General features: G+C 42.5%; 2 protein-coding genes across 2 annotated transcripts in view; one reads left to right on the top strand and one right to left on the bottom strand.

Annotated features, from left to right (window-relative positions):
- The first annotated feature begins 2,474 nt into the window (after positions 1-2,474).
- The window catches only part of ATP6V1E1 (ATPase H+ transporting V1 subunit E1), a 51,034-nt gene continuing 31,613 nt past the window's right edge, over positions 2,475-21,895 (top strand). Inside the window, exon 1 of the mRNA XM_079774011.1 lies at positions 2,475-2,633. Coding sequence (XP_079630137.1) covers positions 2,601-2,633 — 33 coding nt within the window. The 5' untranslated portion in view covers positions 2,475-2,600. The remainder of the gene's footprint in view (positions 2,634-21,895) is intronic.
- On the bottom strand, positions 6,100-20,400 carry LOC307102006 (uncharacterized protein; the record flags this gene model as incomplete). The annotated part of the gene is made up of 4 exons (XM_079775476.1): positions 6,100-6,655; positions 6,771-7,040; positions 13,933-14,017; positions 20,228-20,400. 4 exons carry the CDS (start codon positions 20,398-20,400, stop codon positions 6,554-6,556), a joined length of 630 nt encoding a protein of 209 aa, XP_079631602.1. The 3' UTR covers positions 6,100-6,553.

Raw genomic sequence — 21,895 nt, 5'->3', positions numbered from 1 at the left:
GGTCTCTGGTTTGATCCCCAGTCAAGGGCAGTTACCTTGGTTGCAATTCAATTCCCGGCCACTGCCATGGGTCCTAGCCATGCGGGAGGCAACCAATCCATGTATCTCTCTTTTTTTTTCTCTCTCTCTCTCCCTCCCTTCCACTCTCTAGAAAATCAATAGAAAAAATATCCTTGGGTGAGGATTAATAAAAAAGAAAAGAAAGTCATAAAAAATGTTGACAGCATGAATCCTTGATATGACATGATAAAAATGGCACTTTTACATTTGTGATCTTCCTACCAAAAACCCATAACTCACAATCAATCATGAGAAAATTTCCAGTAGAGGTGCATCCTACAATATACCTAATTAGTACCCTCAAAACTTCCAAGGACATCAAATACAAGGAAAGGTTGAGAAATTGTCACAGTAAAGAGGAAATTTAGGAGACATAACTAAGCAAAATGTAGTATCTTGGAACAGAAAAGGGCATTGGATTAAAACTAAGGAAATCCAAATAAATTATTGACATTAGTTAATACACCAATATTGGTTAATTAACCATACAAATATATTACACTAATGTAAGATATTAATAACTGGGGAAACTGGAAAACAAACTCTCATATTTGTGGCCAAAAAACATTAATAGGGGAAACTGTTTGAGGGTGACAAAGGTATCTATCTGATAACTCTCTGCTCTATCTGCTTAATTTTTCTATAATCTAAATATAATCTATTAATAGGCTAGCCTGTTTGGCTCAGTGGATAGAGCAGTTGGCCCTCAGACCTGTAGCTCAGTTGCAGGCATGATCCTTGGCCCTGGTGGGGAGTGTGCAAAGGCAACCAATTGAGGCTTCTCTCCTGTATCTCTCCCCCTCCCTTCCACTCTCTCTAAAAATCAATGGAAAAATATTCTCAGGTGAGGATTAACAACAACAACAACAAAATTAATAAGTATTATCGAGTTTCCTTCCAATAAGACCAAGAAAGTAAAATACTAAATTATCTTTTTGTATAAATAAAATATTTAAACTTTTTATTTATTTATTTTTAATTTCTTTATTAATTAAGGTATTACATGTGTCCTTATTCCCCCATTACCCCCCCACCCCACCCCCATTCATGCCCTCAACCCCCTGTTGTCTGTGTCCATTGGTTAGACTTATATGCATGCATACAAGTCCTTTGGTTGATCTGTCCCTCTTACCCCCACCCTCCCCTACCTTCCCTCTGAGGTTTGATGGTCAGATCAATGCTTCTCTGTCTCTGGATCTGTTTTTGTTCATCAGTTTATGTTGTTCATTATATTCCATAAATGAGTGAGATCATGTGATATTTATCTTTCTCTGCCTGGCTTATTTCACTTAGCATAATGCTCTCCAGCTCCATCCATGCTGCTGCAAATGGTAAGAACTCCTTTTTCACTGCAGTGTAGTATTCCATTGTGTAGATACACCAGTTTTCTTATCCACTCATCTGCTGATGGGCACCTAGGCTGTTTCCAAATCTTAGCTATGGTAAATTGTGCTGCTATGAACATAGGGGTGCATATATCCTTTCTGATTTGTTTCTAGTTTCTTGGGATATATTCCTAAAAGTGGGATCACTGGGTCAAATGGGAGTTCAATTTTTAGTTTTTTTGAGGAAACTCCATACTGTTCTCCACAGTGGCAGCACCAGTCTGCATTCCCACCAGCAGTGCACAAGGGTTCCTTTTTCTCCGCATCCTCGCCAGCACTTGTCATTTGTTGATTGTTGAGGATAGCCATTCTGACAGGTGTGAGATGGTACCGCATTGTCGTTTTGATTTGCATCTCTCGGATAATTAGTGACTTAGAGCATGTTTTCATATGTCTCTTGGCCTTCCTTCTGTCTTCTTTTGAAAAGTATCTATTTAGGTCCGTTGCCCATTTTTTGAATGGGTTTTTTATCTTCCTTTTGTTAAGTTGTATGAGTTCCCTGTAAATAATATTTAAACTTTTAAAAAATATATTTTTTTTATTGATTTCAGAGAGGAAGGGAGAGGAAGAGAGAGATGGAAACATCAATGATGAGAGATAATAATTGATCTGCCGGTTCCTGCATGCCCCCCACTGGGGATGGAGCCGGCAACCCAGGCATGTGCCCTTGACCAGAATCAACCAGGGACCCTTCAGTCCACAGGAGGATGCTCTATGCACTGAGCCAAACCGGCTAGGGCAAAATATTTAAACTTTTAAAAAAACTGCAAGGGCTGTAAGACTGGAGAAAATCACACAGCTTCACTAACTTCAAATGCCAGAATTCCTGATCCTCCCTCTTTCACTGATATGAAAGCTGCTGAGGACAACAGCACGGAGAAAGGACCCGCAAACGTCAGAGCAGCGGCCACGCCCCGGCCCGTGCTTAGCTCCGACGGGGCGGGGGCAGGACTTCCGGAGGCCTGCTCTTTTCCTACTGGCTGAGGAGGCTCACGTGCCCGGCTGCGCGGTCACGCGACAGGAACCGGAACCTGGGGTTATAAAGCGAAGGGAAGAGGAACCTGCGCTGGCGTTTCCTTTCCCTTCTCTCCACCGTCCATCTCCTTCAGGCCCGAGCGCGAGCTGGTTGCCCCCCGGCCTGGCATCGCCCTCACCATGGCCCTCAGCGACGCTGACGTGCAAAAGCAGGTGAGGCGCTGGGACGGGCCGCCAGGTTGCGGAGCCGCCCGGGCTGATGGCTGGACCCCGGCTCGGGGAAGGCGCGGCCTTGTCCGCCCAGAAGCCGGAGGACCCGGCGTCCCGGTGGTGTGTCCGCGGGCGGGACTCTGGCTAATCCGGGCATAGCCTCGGAACTCGTGACTTCTGCTTGAGTCTTGCGGGCCGCCTTCTCGAACGCTCTCTGGGTCTTGCTTCGTCTCTCCTATTTAACCATCGTAGCTGCTGTGCTTGGTAGAGCAGAGAGTTGAAAACAAGGGTTGAAATGCAAATTGAATGCAAGGGTTGAAAATACCTTTTTCACTTGGTTTTTAACTCTGATGGAAGGGTTTACAATACGCGGAAACAAAGAGTGCTGAGGGGAGAGCTGCTTCCAGTTTTTTGAGGTCATTCATTTTCATGAACTGTTAATTTTCATTTTGGAGGAGTCTCCTGTCACAGTGAATTGTAGGGTTGATCTCCCATCAGTCTGCACATTAGTGTTTGTCAAGCCCTGGCTGGTGTGGCTCAGTGGATGAGAGCGTCGGCCTGCCGACTGAAGGGTCCGGGTTTGATTCCAGTCAAGGGCACAAGCCGGGCTGCGGGCTCATCCCCAGTGTGGAGTATGCAGGAGGCAGCCGACCAATGATTCTCTCTGATCATTGATGTTTCTCTCTCTCTCTTCCTCTCTGAAATAAATAGAAATATACTTTTTAAAATTGTCAAATGCAGAACTCATATATATATATATATATATATATATATATATATATATATATGAGCCCCAGCGCCTAAACAGTGTTTGGCATAAAGTAGATGAGTCAAGGTTTTATGGGAAACATTGTTTGAATGTACGTTAGTTTTGCAAGTGGGAAACTAATTTTTTCCATCATCATTTATCGCCTCTATGCCCTCTTCTACCTCCACCCACGCCCTTCACCCCAAAGCTTTAGTGTTTTATTAATTAATTTTAAATATATTTTTATTGATTTCAGAGGAAGAGAGAGAGAGAAACATCAATGATGAGAGAGAATCATTGATTGGCTGCCTCCGGCACCCCCCCATCCTGGGGATCGACCCCACAACCTGGGCATGTGCCCTTGATCGGAATCCAACGGGGACCCTTCAGTTCACAGGCCAACCCTCTATCCACTGAACCAAAACGGCTAGGGCTTAGTGTTTTTTTTAATGAGCCATACCTTCAAGTTTGTAGGCAGTAAGGAGTGCAAAAGTCTCTCAGGAGAATATTGTGGCCTCTAAAAAATGGTTTCCATTTGTCCTGCCAATAGATCCTTTGAAATTAGGGTCCTTGCATTTAAGAATCATATTGCCAATAGGTTTTTCAGAAAAGGAAGTTTAAGGCTGCAATCTAATCTCTGCATAATTTAGAGAACTAAGTCTACTTCTTTTTGAAGTAGTAGGAAAATTCCCTGACTAAAGCTCACTCACTGGCTTATGAATATTCGTAGATGAGCAATACGATGATTTTTTCTTTGATTTTTCCATTTCCTTGAAAATACCTTTGCATTTTATTCTTAACCTAATATGCACTAAGAAGAATGGATTGTTTCTTCATTTTAGTGGTTCTTGTGCTAATCACAAAATAAAAAGGGGTGACAAAAATAGCATCTGTGGAGAATTTCAAGAAATCTTTCAATATTCTTACAGAACAGTGAGCTTTTTGAACATTTAAAACTGCTGCTTTAATTTTTACTGTAGGTAAACTTGATACAGTGGAAAAGTACAATGCCCTCCAGATACTTTAGTAAGTCCAGTCATTAGTACTGATTCTCTTCTTACTCTTATTCCTTTATCTTCCCTCCCTTGTTATAATATACTGAAGACTAAGGCTTTCAAAGGAAAAATATAAAGGTAAAGCAGTTTATTTCCTTGGAATGTAGGCCAAAACCATTTTTTCTTTCTGTAAAATGGAAAGAATGAAGAAATCTGCCTGTACCCCTGGCACATATAAGCTCCTGGAGGGCAGTGTGTTTTGTTTCCTGTATTTTCAGCTGTGAATAGGCCAAACACTAAGCACATAGTAGTGCTTAATAAACTCTAGATTCCCTTACTACCTCCCCATTGTATAAAATACTTGTATATCGCCCTGGCCAGTGTTGCTCATTGGTTGGGCGTCACCCCTTGTACCGAAAGGTTGCCAGTTCCATTCCTGATCTGGGCATGTGCCCAGGTTGCATGCTTGATCTCTCGTGGTGTTTCTCTCCCTTTCCCTTCCTCTCTCTCAAAATTAATTAAAAGTCTTAAAAAAGTACTTGTATATATTTGTTTTTTTTGTCTGGGGAGTATGGTCCTTTATTTCATCAGATTTTCAAAGGAATCTATCTGACTCCAAAAAATTAAATTACTGGGTTAGCTGGAAGAAGAAAGTATTTTTTAAAGGTCAGGTTTTTCTGCCTTTGGGGTGGAGTTAAATGTCCTTAAGGGATTGACTGTTTCTCTTGTTGGAATTCTTAAGGAGAAAATATGATCATGTTGACTGTAAACAGGCTTCTCTGACCTGGGTTAAAATAGTGTTGTTTTGCTCTAGGCTGTCAGATCTGGTAGCAAATAGTTCAGCTTGAGTGGTGAAGGCAGATAATGCTGGTTTGAATCAGGGTTTTCACCCACAGAGGCCAAATATGCCCTGTAGTATTTATAAACATCTGATTTGATTACCATATTTAGCTAAATTACTTTTAAAATTCCAGACTGAGTTCACTGAGGCTTCAAACTGAACTGGGGGAGCTACCATTCTCACCACAACCACACACATGGACTTATAGGGGGCTAATCCTTTTTGCAAGGTCACAGAGATTTTTCTATATGGGTAACTCTGGATTAGGTGCCCTGAATATTTTAAAACCTTGAGATTTTACAAGTATTGTGTTACTTAAATTTTTTTTTTTATTGATTTTAGAGAGAGAAAGGGAGAGGGCGGGGGGAGAGAGGCATCAATTTGTTGTTCCACTTATATATGCATTCATTGGTTGATTCTTGTGTCCTGAACAGGGATTGAACCTCCAACTTTGGCCTATCTGGAAGATGCTCTAACCAACTGAGCTACCTGGCCAGGGCCACACACTGGAATCTTTTGACCAATTTATATATTTTTGGGACTAAACATCAATTTAATTGAATAATTCTAATTTAATAGTTTCATTTCACATAGGAGGAAAACCGATCAACTTGTCAAAATACGGCATTCTCAAATAGTTATGGTAAGACCAAAATGCTCATCAAGGTTAAAAAGAAGTAAAATCAATAATAATAAAAGTGTAACATGCTAATTAGACTGGACAGCCAAATGACCTCCTGGACGAAGCTGCCGTGGCAGGGGCCGAGACAGAGGCGGTTAGGGGTGATCAGGCAGGCAGGTGAGCAGTTAGGGGCGATCAGGCAGGCAGGCAGAGTGGTTAGGGGCAATCAGGCAGGCAGGTGAGCAGTGAGGGGCGATCAGGCAGGCAGTCAGGCAAGTGGTTAGGAGCCAGCAGTCCTGGATTGCAAGAGGGATGTGCGACTGTGGCAGTTGGACATCCTTCGAGAGGTCCTGGATTGTGAGAGGGTGCTGGGTGCAGGCCAGGCTGAGGGGACCCCCGCCCCCCGTGCATTAATTTCATGCACTGGGCCTCTAGTATAATATATTTCCCTAAGCATTTATATCAGTTTGTCAAGTTTGATTTTCAATGAAAATGAAATATCTAATGTTCTCTTTAGAAATACTTAGTTCTGGCCTGCAGTTTTCAGCATTATCCTTTTAATGTTAAATTTAATTATAAAACTATAATTAACTCATTTTCAACATGCCAGTTCAGAGGAAAATATCTGCATTTCCAGGATTTTGTTGCAGTTATATATTTTTAAATAAAAAATTACAAAAACTTAATTTTATTCTAAAAATTTCAGTGGCACATTTTCTATAAAAGGTATTCCCTAGGGACCAATTTCAGTGTACTGGGATTTGTGTGAATGCCTTGTATAATGGATGTTCTGAGTAACAATTCCACACTGGAATCTCTTTTATTAGCTCTTCTATTTTCTTAGGAGAAGCTTCATTTTTATTATTATTTTTTAAATATATCTTTATTGATTTCAGAGAGAAAAGGAGAGGGAGAGAGAGAAACATCAATGATGAGAAAGAATCATTGATTGGCTGCCCCCAACCGGGGATTGAGCCCGAAACCCGAGCATGTGCCCTTGACCAGAATCGAACCTGGGACCCTTCAGTCCACAGGCTGATGCTCGGTCCACTGAGCCAAACTGGGTAGGGCACATTTTTATTACTTTTGAATTCTTTATTTTTATTCTGGCTGCTTCTAATGCTCTGGTATTATTTTTAAAAACTTGCTGTCTGGTCCTGTGCAATGTTTTAAAGAGCTGTAAAACCTTGGCTACCCCACCCTCCTACCCATGTCTCCTCACTGTGGTGGCTACTTCTCCAGGGGCCGAGTGGACCCCAGTATTGTGTTACTTTTAAAATAGGCTCTAATTATCATACTTATTTTGGTCGTCAAGCGTGGGATAGCTCCACTATTAAAAATTTTTTTCCTTCTAAACCATACTGTATATTTTCTTTAAGACATTGATTCCACATTGTTTTCTTAAGTCACTGTTTAAAAAATTTTATAAAACACATCACATAAAATTTACCATCTTAACCTTTTGTTGTTGTTAATCCTCACCCAAGGACATTTTTTCCCATTGATTTTTAGAGAGAGTGGGAGGGGTTGAGACAGAGAAAAACTTCAATGTGAAAGAGACAAGTTGATTGGTTGCCTCCCGCAGGCTCCCCACCAGAGCTGGGGATTGAGCCTACAACCTAGGTATGTGCCCTTGACCAGAATCAAACCTGAGACCCTTCAGTCTGTGGGCTGACGCTCTAACCACTGAATCAAACCGGCTAGGGCCATCTTAACCATTTTTAAGTGTACAGCTCAGTAGTGTTAAGAATGTTTATATTCTTGTGAAACAAATCTTAACTCACTTTTGTACACCTATGTGTATCTTAGATTTATGGTATCTTTGTGTTACATGGAGAAGTTGGAAGACACGGAGAAGTTGGAAATGTTTCTGGATTGTTAAACTCTATAAAGTACTTGAGATATTTTAGAAGGCTTGAAACTACGAACATATTCTATTCATGCACCAATATTTATTGAGCAACTACTATGGTGGCAGTTCCATGTTCAGAGGTTACAGTGTGTGTTTTTTCTTTTTTTGTGTTTTATTGAAGTTACAGTGGTTTAAAAGATAATAAGCTGCCCTGGTCTGTTTGGCTCACTGGTTAGCTTGTAGGCCCGAAGACCGAAAGGTCATGGGTTCAATTCCTAGTCAAGAACACATATCTCAGTTGCAGGTTTGATCACCGCCCCAGTTGGGGTGCGTAGGGGAGGCCACTAATTGATTTGTCCCTCTCACATCAATGTTTCTCTCTCTCTCCCCCTCCTCCCTCCCTTCCACTCTCGAAAAATCAGTGGAAAAAATATCCTCGGGTGAAGATTAAAAAAAAAAAAGACAATCAGCTGCTTTTTGCTGTTGTTAATCCTCATCTGAGGATATTTTTTCCACTGATTTTCAAAGGGAAAATGGAAGGGGGGGAGGGAGGGAGGAGAGGAGAGAAAGAGGAAGAGGGAGAGGGAGAGGGAGAGGGAGAGAAACATCTTTGTGAGAGAGACATATTCGATTGTTGCCTCCCACACGTGCTCTAACTGGCGGGCAGGGAGTGAACCCACAATCCAGTTACATGCCCTTAATGGTTACTCAAACCCTCCATCTTTTGCTGTGCAGTCTGACGCTCTAACCACTGAGCATAGTGACCAGGGCAACTGCTTTTTTTTTTTTAATCTTTATTGTTCAGATTATTACAGTTGTTCCTCTTTTTTCCCCCCATAGCTCCCCTCCACCCAGTTCCCACCTCACCCCATGCCCTTACCCCCGCCCCCCCACCACTGTCTTCAGCCATGGGTGTAAGATTTTTGTCCATTTTCTTCCTGCACCCCCCTCACACCCTTCCCCCTGAGAAATGTCAGTCCACTTCCTTTCTATGTCCCTGAGTCTATTATATTCATCAGTTTATTCTGTTCATCAGATTTTTTATTCACTTGATTTTTAGATTCACTTGTTGATAGATATGTATTTGTTGTCACTTTGTTGTTCATAATTTTTATCTTTACCTTTTTCTTCTTCTTCCTCCTTTTAAAGAATACCCTTTAGCATTTCATATAATACTGGTTTGGTGGTGATGAACTCCTTTAGCTTTTTCTTATCTGTGAAGCTCTTTGTCTGAGCTTCAATTCTGAATGATAGCTTTGCTGGGTAGAGTAATCTTGGTTGTAGGTTCTTGCTATTCATCACTTTGAATATTTCTCGCTACTCCCTTCTGGCCTGCATAGTTTCTGTTGAGAAATCAGATGACAGTCTTATGGGTACTCCCTTGTGGGTAACTGTTTTTCTCTTGCTGCTTTTAAGATTCTCTCTTTGTCTTTTGCCCTTGGCATTTTAATTATGATGTGTCTTGGTGTGGTCCTCTTTGGATTCCTCTTGTTTGGAGTTCTCTGCACTTCCTGGACTTGTAAGTCTATTTCTTTCACCAGGTGGGGGAAGTTTTCTGTCAGTATTTCTTCAAATAGGTTTTCATTATCTTGCTCTCTCTCTTCTGGCACCCACATAATTCGGATGTTGGTACACTTGAAGTTGTCCCAGAGGCTTCTTACACTATCTTCATATTTTTGGATTCTTTTTTCTTTTTGCTTTTCTGGTTGGATATTTTTTGCTTTTTTGTATTTCAAATCTTTGACTTGATTCTTGGGATCCTCTAGTCTGCTGTTGGATCTCTGTATATTATTCTTTATTTCAGTCAGTGTATGCTTAATTTCTGATTGGTCCTTTTTCATATCTTTGAGGGTCTCACTAAATTTCTCGGAGGTTTTTAGAAGATTCTTGATCACCCTTACAACCGTGTTTTTTAACTCTATATCCAGTAGTTTACTTTCCTCCATTTCTTTCATTTGTGACATGTTTCTTTGTCTCCACATTTTGGCTGCTTCCCTGTGTTGATAGTGTGGCCTTGTGTGGTAGGTGTCCTATAGGGCCCAGTGGCTCAGCCTCCCCAATTACTGTATTATCTGGCATATAAGATGACTTTTTAACCCAGGAAAATATTCTCAAAAGTCAGGGGTCGTCTTATATGCCAGGTGTCATCTTATAGGGCGGATATATCCCAAACTCTATATTTTATCTGGAAAAGTTGGGGGTCGTTTTATACGCCCAGTTGTCTTATACGCCGGAAAATACGGTACCTGAGGTGGACACTCTTGGTGCACTCCTTTGTGGGCTGTGTGCACAGTCTTGTTGTAGTTAAGCCTTGATTGTTTTTGGTATCACTGGGAGGAATTGACCTCCAGGTCAATTGGCTGTGAGCACCAGCTGTGTCTACAATGGGATAACTGCTGTGCTGGGGACACCCTTATGGGGCAGGACTTTCTTCAGTGGGGCTTTGGTGCTCACTGAGTCTGCCCCTTGAGTGTTATCGCTTATGGATGTGAAGAGTTGTAATCTGGATGGTCGGTCTCACTCTGACCACTGGGTACACTGGCTCTTGTATCTCCAAGGAGGTGCAAAGTCAGCCACTGCCTGAGGCCACCAGGCAGGAGCTACAGAGAGATCTGCAGATTCCTCCTCTTTGTATGGGGTTTGGAGGTTCCCAGATGAGGCCTAGCTGTGAAGCAATGCAGGCTGCCGCTGAAGGGCCTTAGGTCTCCTTTTGGAAGCTTTGGAGCTCTCTGACCCAGCTGCAGTTTGTTAGGTTTTGGGTTGCAAGAGAGACAGGCCATTCATATGCAAAAGCTGCTGTGCACAGTTTGGGTAGGGTTGTAAATTGGGTGGGGCGGGGTCTCAGGGAATCACCAGGGCAGAGCAAACAGCAATGGCTGCCAGTCCACCCTGCCCCGGAGATGTCCCCGGGTCTCTGTGTCCCATTGTCGCGTGCAGGAACAATCATCGCTGTGAGCACAACTGAGAGAAAGCTGCCCTCGTATTCTGGCCTGATGCCAGACAGTCTAGTTTCTCCCCGTATGAGTCTGGGTCCCCAGAGTCTCGTCTGGAATTGGAGTTCATAGCAATCGGGAGCTTATACCCTATTGAAAAAAACAACAGTGCACCCAGTTGCCAACCCGTTTCGCACGCCTCCGTACCTCTGCACTTCTGCACCTCCTACCAGTCTCAGTGCACGTTTTTCTTTCCTTCTAGTTGTAGAACTTCCACTCAACCAGCTTTCCTGTGGTTCTGGATGATATTTGTTTTGTCTTTTAGTTGGAGTTTTGATGTGGTTGAGAGGCAGCAAGTACAGGTGTTTACCTATGATGTCATCTTGGTTGTTCCTCCCAACTGCTTTTTTTAAAATTCCCTTTCTTTTTTTTAGGTGGACCCCTATGAAATGAAACCACCAGTGAACTTGATTAGCTGTGTTGCTTGTATATTCTTTAATTCCCCTCATGTTATTCTTAAATTTTTTTTCCATTTTAAAATCATTTTTATTTTTCAATTCCAGTTAACATACATAATTATATTAGTTTCAGGTGTATACCCCAGTGATTAGGCATTACATTACTTACTAAGTGATCATCCTGATAAATCTCCCACCTATCTGACACCATACAGAGATATTACAATATTGTTGACTCTATTCCTTATGCTGTACTTTACATCCTCATGCCTATTCTGTAACAACCAATTTGTACTTCTTTTTAAACATTAAAAAAAATCTTTATTGTTGAAAGTATTGCATATGTTCCCTTTTTTCCCCATTGGCCTATTCTTGCACACCCCTGCCCATTACCCCAGGCTTTCACCACACTATTGTCTGGTCCATGGGTTATGAATATATGCGTACAAGTTCATTGGTTGATCTCTTCCCACCCACCCTTCCCCGCCTTCCCTCTGAGGTTCAACAGTCTGTTCATGCTTCTATGTCTCTGGATCTATTTTCATTAGATTCCACATATGAGTGAGATCATGTGGTACTTGTCTTTCTCTGACTGGCTTATTTCAGTTAGCATAATATTCTTCAGGTCCATCCATGCTGTTGTAAATGATAAGAGTTCTTTCTTTTTTACAGCTGCGTAGTATTCCATTGTGTAAATGTATCAGACCTTTTATATCCACTCATCTCCTGATGGGCACTTGGGCTGTTTCCAAATCTTATTAGCTATTGTAAATTGCCCTGCTTTGAACACATATTCCTTCTGATTGGGGTTTTGTGTTTCTTATGATATATTCCTAGAAGTGGGATCACTGGGTCAAATGGCAGTTCCATATTTAATTTTTTGAGATAACTCCATACTGGTTTTGGTAGTGCCTGCACCAGTCTGCATTCCCACCAGCAGTGTACTAGAGTTCTGTCTCCACATCCTCGCCAACACTTGATCGTTTGTTGATTTGTTGATGATAGCCATTCTGATATGTGTGAGGTGATACCTCATAGTTGTCTTAATGACTTTGATGATTAGTGGCTTTGAGCATTTTTTTCATATATCTCTAGGTCTTCTGTATATCCACTTTGGAGAAAGTCCTTTGCTGTTTTTAAATTGGACGAAAGGCCCCGTGCACGAAATTTGTGCATGCGGGGGTGGCGGGGGGGGGGGGGTGGTTCCTCAGCCCAGCCTGCACCTTCTCCAATCCGGGACCCCTTGGTGCCTCTTGCAATCCAGGACCACTGGCTCCTAACTGCTCACCTGCCTGATCGCCCCTAACCACCTCTGCCTGCCTGCTGCCTGATCGCCCTTAACTGCTCCCCTACCAGCCTGATCACCCCTAACTGCTTTCTGCTGGCCTGTTCACCCCTAATCGCCTCTGCCTCGTCCCACACCCGGGACTCAGGATTCCCTCCTCCAGCTGGTCGCAGGCACCTGGGACCCGGGCTTCCCTCCCTTTGGCTGGCCATAGGAACCCGGGACCCGGGCCGGCTTTGCTCAGGCTGACTGCAGCCGCAGGGGACCGTGGGGCGGGTGGCTTGTCTCTCTCCCGGGCTTCAGGTGCAGGCGCTGGTGCCTGGGACCGCAGGGTGGGCGGTTTGTCCCTCTCCTGGGCTGCAGCCTGGCTGGTCCCCATTCCTCTCTCCCCAGTGTTGAGTGTCTGAACTGTTATGGCGTGATGACCATTTACATATTAGCTCTTTATTATATAGGATTGTTTGTCTTCCTTTTGTTAAGTTGTATGAGTTCCCTACATATTTTGGAGATTAACCCCTTATCAGATGTATCATTGACAAATATATTCTTCCATACCATGTGCTCCATTGTTATTTTGTTGATGGTTTCTTTTGCAGAGCAGAAGCTTTTTATTTTGATGTGGTCCCATTTGTTTTGGTATTTAAAAAGGGATTGCATTGAATCTATGGATTTCTTTGGGTAGTATGGACATTTTAATGATGTTGATTCTACCAATCCATGACACAGTATTTTCTTCCACTTGTTTACATCTTCCTCAATCTTTTTTCAATGTCCTGTGGTTTTCCGAGTACAAGTCTTTTACCCTCTTGGTTAAGTTTATTTCTAAGATCTTATTTTTGTTGTTGCACTGGTAAATGGGATTTTTGTTTTCTCTTTCTGAAATTTCATTATTGATGTTTAAAAATGATATAGAACTCTGGGTGTTAATTTTGTATACTGCTACATTGCTGAATTATTAAATCTAGTGGGGTTTTTATGGAGTCTTTAGGGTTTTCTATGTACACTATCATGTCATATGCAAATAATGACAGTTTTACTTCCTCCTTTCCAATTTGGATGCCTTTTATCTCTTCTTGTCTGATCCCTGTGGCTAGGACTTCCAGTATTATGTTGGACAAAACTGGTGAAAGTGGGCATCCCTGTCTTGTTCCTGTTCTTAGGGGAAATGGTTTTATTTTTTGTCCATTGAGTATGATTCTGGCTGTAGGTTTGTCATGTATGGCTTTTATTATATTGAGGTATGATCCCTGTATTCCTACTTTGCAGAGATTTTTATCAAAAAGCACTGTTGGGTTTTGTGGAATTATTTTTCTGCATCAATTGATACTGATCATGTGATTTTTGTCTTGCAATCTGTTTATGTGATGTATCACATTTATTGATTTGTGAATATTGTACCAGCCTTGCATCCCTGGAATAAATCCCACTTGGGAGGGGAGATTAAAAATGGTGCAGAGTAAGTGGATGCTGCACAGACATGCTCCCAGGAACAAAATGGTATTACAACTAAAATATAGAAAAACTTCCTGAACAATCAACAGAAAACTTGCATGAGAGAACCCTGATACCTGAGGACCGAAAGTGGTGACTGCATAGAGACTAGTAGGAGGGGTGGAGGCGTGAAAGGGCTTGCTGGGCACCCACAGACAACATCTGAAGTCCCAGAGAAATATCTCAGCCACTGAGAACTCTGGGATCTAGTCCCCAAGCTGGGCCCCCCAGCAGAGAGCACAAAAACTGAGGAGGGTACTCATGTAACATCTGGCTGTGAAAAGCAGTGGGGTGCTGTCTGCCAGGGAGTGAGAGCTGAAAACTCAGGCACCCTCTTAAAGGGCCAATGCACTAAATTCTCTGTGGAGCAACCCAACTTGTGCTCCGGCAGAGGAAGGGTGAAGTGGACTGGAGCTGTGAGAGCAGAAGCCAGGACTGGAGACACTGGGAATAGAGCTCAGAAGGCAGACACCCCAAGTTTCCTGGGCTGAGTCATTCCCTCACAGCGGAGGATATCTTTCCCACATAGACATTTGCCTTGCCTGGGGAGAAGACAGTTGACACACACTATTGGAAAACATTTTGCTCTGAGGCCACTTAAGAGATTAGCCTACAGGAAGAAGCAACTGCCCTACCCTGTTGAAAAAAAACTCTTGACACACCTGTGGACAATTACCTGAGGGGCATTTCAAGTCGGAATCCTATCAGTCTGTAGACAGAAGTGGTCTCTGGAGGCTTCGAGTCTTTGCTGATCTAATTAATCAGAAACAGTCTTTAACACAGCTCCCTTAAGCTGTCCTCCTGTTTTTTAATTGTTTTTTCTTTTTGGTTCTCTTATTGACATTTTCAACTCCTTCTAATTCACTAGAGATTTAGAGGTGTAGAGGAGCTACCTCATACAGCGGTCGCCAACCTTTTGGACTTCATGGACCACCAGTGGTCCATGGATCACCAGTTGGTGACTGCTACTCCAAAGGTTTTCTTAAACCAGCAGCCGCCAACCTTTCAGACTTCACGGACCACCAGTTGGTGACCGCTGCCCTAATACATAGTCACAAACCCAAACAGACAGCCAAAATGAGGAGACAAAGAAACAACCTCCAAATGAAAGAACTAGAGAATTCTCCAGAAGAAGAGATAAATGAAGTAGAGGTAAGAAATTTATCTGAATCAGAGTTTAGAGTAATGATGGTAAAAATGTTGAATAGCATGAAAAAAGGATATAGTAACTATGAAAAAAGAAAAGTCTGAGAGAAAGAATGTCACAACACAAAGAACACATTGGAAGGAATCACAGCAGATTAGGGGAAGCTGAGGATGGTATCAGTGAATTAGAAGGAGTTGAAAATGTCAGTCAGAGAACCAAAAAGAAAAAACAATTAAAAAACAGGAGGACAGCTTAAGGGAGCTGTGGGACATTGTGAAATATAACAGTATTAGAATAGGTGTGCCAGAAGAGGCAGAAAGGGAGACAGGCATAGAGAAGATATTTGAAGAAATCATGGCAGAAAACCACTTGGTCATGATATGTGGTCTTTTTAATGTATTGCTGGATCCGAGATATATATATATATATAAATGGCTAAGTGACTGGCCGACCAGCAGGAGGTAGGTATGATGCACACTGACCACTAGGGGCCAGATGCTCAACGCAGTAGCTGCCAAGCGACAGCAACTTTGCAGAGTGCCCTTGCACACTTCAGGACCCCTTGGGGGATGTTGGACTGCCGGTTTTGGCCCCATCACTGCAGGCCAAGCCAAGGAATCCCACTTGCCGGAGGGACCCTGCTCACTCTGCAGATGCCCTTTGTGCCCCAGTGCTGCCCCAGGTGTGGGCATCCGGGGAGGAACCATGGGAGGTTGGCTCCAGGGTGTGTCTGGAAAGCTCATTGTGACTATTACGAGGGGCAGAGACACTGAACACACTGGTCCAACACTCACGTGTGCTGTGTTTTTTAATCAGGAGCAAGGTCATCTCTGTGGAGGGCGCCTATGAGAAGTAGGCGGTCCCAACAGCACACCAGGCCCCCAACTCAGAGTTCCAGAGATGGAAAGAGAAGTCCCCACAACTGCGCACTGTAAAAACCAGCGATATTGTCTGAGTGAGATGGACGCTGATGGAGACCCAGGTTTTCCTTTTAAAGGGCTGGCACACAAATGTACTTGTACTTGATTGCTCTGAGCTACAGCACCAGCAACTTTGGGGGACCCAGACATGTATAGGGAGGAACTGGACTGTCTGGCATTGGGACAGGAAATTGGGGAAGGCTTCTGCCAAAAAGGGGTGCTTTCAGGGGTCATTGTTCCTGTGCTGGGACCTCCATCATCACAGAGCTGGCAGGCAGCCACATCTGAGTTTCCATCAGCTTGACTCACAGTATTTGCTCAGCCCTGGGAATTCACTGAGACCCTACCCATCCAATTTGCAGCCACACCAAAGCTGTTTGCAGCAGCTTTTCCATATGAATGGTCTGTGCTGGCTCTGGCTTCAGACATTGCTAAAAGCTCTCAAACAAGCTGCAGCTGGCATCAGTGTGTCCCAAACCTATCAATAAAAGGCCCAAGATTCAAAACTAGCACCAGCCTGCCTTGCTTCACAGCTGGGCCTTGTCTGGACACTACCTAGCCAAAACAAATAGTAGCCATCTGTAGATCTCTCTATACCTTCTGCTGGGTGGCCCCAGGCAGTGGCTAACTTTGCACCTCCTTGGAAGCCTTAGAGCCAGTGCACCTGGTGGACAGCTTCAGAGCATAGCAGATTACAACTCTACACATCCACAAGCAACACACTCAAGAGCCAGACTCAGTGAGCACCAAAGCTCAACTGAATGAAATCCTGCTTGATAGCAGTATTTTCTGAACAGCAGCTCTTCCACTGTAGTTGTAGCTGGCCCTTACAGCCAAATGGCCTGGACTTCAACTCCTTCCAATGACTCCCAACAGCAATCAAGGTTCAACTATAAGACTATACACACAGTGCACACAGGTTTACCTAGAGTTCCCAGCTCAGGTGACTGGGGAGGCTGAGCCATTGGGCCCTACAGGACACCTACTACACAAGGCCACTCTAAGAATTCCAGGACACATTGCAGCTCTATCTAATACATAGAAGCAAACACAGGGAAGCAGCCAAAATGCGAAATACGGAGACAAATGAAAGAAACGGAAGCAAGCAAACTACTGGATACAGAGTTCAAAACAAGGGTTATAAGAATGCTCAAGGGTCTTTTTAAAAATATATATATTTTATTGATTTTTTTACAGAGAGGAAGGGAGAGGGATAGAGAGTTAGAATCATCGATCAGCTGCCTCCTGCACACTCCCCACTGGGGATGTGCCCACAACCAAGGTACATGCTCTTGACCGGAATCGAATCTGGGACCCTTCAGTCCACAGGCCAACGCTCTATCCACTGAGCCAAACCAGTTAGGGTGAATTTCAAGGGTCTCAAACAGTGCTTCAAGGGACTTAGTGAGGCATTCAAGGATCTCAGTGAGAATGTAAAAGACATAAAATAAGACCAATCAGAAATTAAGCCTTCGATAACTGAAATAAAGAATAATTTACAGGAATTCAATAGTAGAGGAGAAGATATATTTTTATTGATTTCAGAGAGGAAGGGAGAGGGAGAGAGAGAAACATCAATGATGAGAGAGAATCCAACCGGCTGCCTCCTGCACACCTCCCACCAGGGACTGAGCCCACAACCTGGGCATATGCCCTTATCTGCCATCAAACCCGGTAATCCTTCAGTCTGCTAAGACTAGAGGAGGAGATTTTGATAAATCAACTATTTGGAATATAAGGAAGCAAAAACACCTAAGTAGAAGAGGAAAAAAAACCCACAAAAAACAAAAACAATACAAATATATGAAGATAGTGTAAGGAGCTTCTGCAACAACTTCAAGCATACCAACATTCTCATTATGGGGGAGCCAGAAGTAAAATGGAAAGAGGAAGATATTGAAAACCTACTTGAAGAAATAATGAGAGAAAACATCCCTTTCCTGGTGAAAGAAGTAGGCTTATAAGTCTAGGAAGTACAGAGTCCCAAACAAGAGGAACCCAATGGGACGCATCATAATTAAAGTGGCCAGGGTTAAAGACAAAGTGAGAGTCTTAAAAGCAGCAAGAGAAAAGCAATTAGTTACCTACAAGGGAGTGTCCATAGAATTGTCAGCTGATTTCTCAACAGAAACTTTACAGGCCAGAAGGGAGTGACAAGAAATATTGAAGGTGATGAATAGTAAGGACCTGCCATCAAGATTACTCTACCAGCAACACTAACTCTTAGAATTGAAGGTCAGATAAAGAGATTAACAGACAAGAAAAGGCTAAAGTTTTTTTCTATTTCTACATGAAATGTTGAAGGATATTCTTTAAGAAGAAGAAGCCCTGGCTGGTTTGGCTTAATGGATAGAGCGTCGGCCTGCGGACTGAAGGGTCCTGGGTTCGATTCCGGCCAAGGGCACATGCCTGTGTTGTGGACTTGATCCCCAGGAGGGGGCATGCAGGAGGCAGCCAATCAATGATTCTCTCTCATCATTGATGTTTCTAATCTCTCCCTCTCCCTTCCTCTCTAAAATCAGTAAAATATATTTTTTAAAAAAAGAAGAGATAAAAAATGTGAAAAATAAAATGGCAATAAATACATATTTATGAACAAATGAATCTAAAAATCAAAATAAATGAACAAGAAGTTTGATGAACCAAATAAACTGATGAACAAAATAGAATCAGAGGCATGGCAACATGGAACAGACTGAATCTCTGAGGGAAGTGGGAGTGGTGGGTGGGGAGAGATTAACCAAAAAACTTATGGACACAGAGAAAAGGGTGGTGAAGGCCTGGGATGGGGCAGAGTGGTAACTGGGTGGAGGATGGCGATGGGGTGATAAAAGGGGGACATCTATAATACTCTCAACAATATTTAAAATTGAAAAAAAAAGATCTCTCCAGTGAAGTGCTGTGTTAACATCCCCTTCTGTGATTGTATTGCTGTCAATTTCTCCCTTGATATTCTCCAGAAGTTATTTTATATTAGAGGCCCGATGCACGAAATTCATGCAAGGGGCTTGGCCCTCGCAGCCCCGGCTTTGTCCAGAAGGTCGTCCAGAAGGTCGTCTGGCTATTGGGTCTAATTAGCATATTACGCTTTTATTATTATAGAAGCGATTTGGATGCTCTTGTATTGGGTGCACATATGTTTACCAGAATTATATCCTCTTGTATCAATCCCTTTAGTATTATGAAGTGGCCTTCATTATTTCTTGTTATCGCCTTCCTTTGGAAGTCTTTTTTGTCCCATGAGTATTGGGCCCCAACCTTTTTTTTTTTCCCATTTCCACTTGCCTAAAAGTGTTCTTTATATTTCTTCGTTTTCTGTCTTTGTGAGCCCCCCCCACTTTTTTTTGACGTGGGTCTCTTATAGACAGAATATATATGGATCTTGTTTTCTTTTTTTTTTTTAAACATTTTATTTATTTATTTATTTATTTATTATATATTTTATTGATATTTTACAGAGAGGAAGGGAGAGGGACAGAGAGTTAGGAACATCGATGACAGAGAAACATTGATCAGCTGCCTCCTGCACACCCCCTACTGGGGATGTGCCCGCAACCAAGGTACATGCCCTTGACCGGAATCGAACCCGGGACCCTTCAGTCCCCAGGCCGGCGCTCTATCCACTGAGCCACACCAGCTCGGCAGGTCTTGTTTTCTTATCCATTCAGCTATCCTATGTCTTTTGATTGGAACATTTAAGCTATTTACGTTTAAGGTTATTATTGATAGTTACTTGTTTTTTGCCATTTGTATTGTTTATGCCTGTGTTCCTCTTTTTCATTCAATTTCTTCTTTTTACAACAGTCCCTTTAGATTTCTTCCTTTGCTGTTTTAGTGGTGATAAACTCCTTTAGCCTTTTTATGTTTGCAAACCGCCTAATTTCAATTTTGAATGATAGCCTTGCTGGATTAGAATAATGTTGCATTCATTCCCTTTGTTTTTCATTACCTTGTATATTTCATGCCATTCCTTTCTGACCTAAAGGGTTTCTATTCAGAAATCAGTTGATAGTCTAATGGGAGTTCCCTTGTAGGTAACTTTCTTGCTCTTGCAGCCTTAATGTTTGCCTTTTAAATTATGATGTGTCTTGCTGTGGGTCTTTTGGGGTTCATTTTGATTGGAACTCTCTGTGATTCCTCGACTTGTGTGACAGTTTTCTGCCATTATTTCTTCAAACAGGTTTTCTATTCCTTGCTGGCTTCTTCTGGCACCCCTATGGATTTTGGGTGTTTCATTTTATTTTGGGTGTTCCAAAGCTGCCATAGACTTCTGCTTTTTAATTCTTTTTCCAATTGTGTTCTAACTTGCTGATTCGGTTCTCAGCTTCTTCTAGACTACTGTTGAAACCTTCCAGGGTGTTCTTTATGACAGCTATGTCATTCCTCATATCCTCTTGATTCATGCTGTTGTATTTCTCATTCAGCGCCTTATAATTCTCATTGAGTTGCTTGTAATTCTCACTCAGATGTTTGAGCATTCTTATAACCATCCCTTTGAATTCTTTATCTGACAAGTTACTTTCCTCCATTTCATTTAGTTCCTCTTCTGGCAATTCCTCCTTTTATTTGGGGGTTGTTTCTTTTTCTCTCCATCTTTGCTGTCCCATTGTATTTGCTTATATGCATTAGACCAAACTGCTATGCCTCCCAGTCTTTGTGGGGTGGTTATATGTAGTAGGTGTTTGGGGTGACTCAGTGGTGCAGTCTCTTAGATCTCCTAAGCTGCGTGTTCTAGGAAAGCCTGTAACTTGAATTATTTGGGTTCTCCTGTTGTAGTTGCGTCTGGAATGTTATTTCGTGGAAGGAGTCTCCTCTCAGGGTGGCTGACTATGTGGCACAACCCTGACCATGTTGTAGAAACAGTTTTGGAGTTGGTGACCTAACAGAACAAAATACAAGACAAAACACAGTACAAAAGAAACAAAACAAGAATGTACACAAAACCCCAACATCACCATAAGAAGCAACCACCAGAGAAGAGAGAATTAGGAAAGTGAAAAGAGAGTAAGAATGATGGACAAAAAAGAAAATATGGGGAGAAAATAAAACAAACAACCAAAAAACCACAAACAGAAGCAACCAGAAAAGGTGGAGCAGAATATGTAGATGCAGAGCTTAAATGAAGAAAATAAGAATTAGAGAAATAGTGGAAGGAAATCTGTTGGTATAAAGGAGGGAAAAAATGAAAAGACAAGAAAGCGGGAGAAAAAAGAAGAAAAAGAATAGTGAAAAAGAATTTTGTAGGAGAAGCGAGTGGGAAAATTACATATGTGAATGAAACAACAGAGACTAGAATAGTAACAAATCAATAAAGCAGATAGATAAAGAAGATAAATTTAAAAGGGGGGAAATAAAAGAAAAACTAATAGAGAAGAGAAAAGAAAAAAAGTGATGTCAATTTCGTTTCAACTGAGCTTAATGCCGCATGGGAGTTAGCTTTGGACCCCACTCTTCTGTCTGCCATTTATGTGCTTCCTGTTAGATACTTAGGAGCTAACCACTATCAGGCACGCTCTTTCAGCAACCTGCTTGAAGCTCTAAGCGATCCACTGACCCCTAAAGTAGGTTTGTTAGCAGCTAAGGTCCAGGGCTGGGTCATAAAACTTCCCCTGACTCCCCGGGCTCTGCCTTTATCTATCCTAGCCAGGTGTCAATCTTAATCACTCAAAGATCGGTTTCTGAAAGGTCTTTAGGCTGGGGAGGCGCTGTTTGGCTTTCAGGGAATATGGTGGGTGTGTTTCCCTGTCCCAGACCTACTTCACAAGTGGCCCAAGATATTACTCTGCCCTTGGCTGGACAGAGATTCTTGTATGGAGACTAACGGGGTTGGCTGGCAATCTTGAGTTTTTATCAATATGGTTCCCAGAATAGTTGGGCAGACGGTTCCTCCTTCAATCCAGTCACTGACTGTTCTTTGAGACTGTTCAGACCCGTAAATTGGTGGCCTCTGCTTTGTTTCCTCTGATAAGTTCA

The sequence above is a fragment of the Cnephaeus nilssonii genome, assembly GCF_951640355.1.
Source record: "Cnephaeus nilssonii genome assembly, chromosome: 6".
Lineage (NCBI taxonomy): Eukaryota > Metazoa > Chordata > Mammalia > Chiroptera > Vespertilionidae > Cnephaeus > Cnephaeus nilssonii.
Note: the sequence above shows the minus strand (reverse complement) of the source record. Positions and strands in the feature narration are given on the sequence as shown.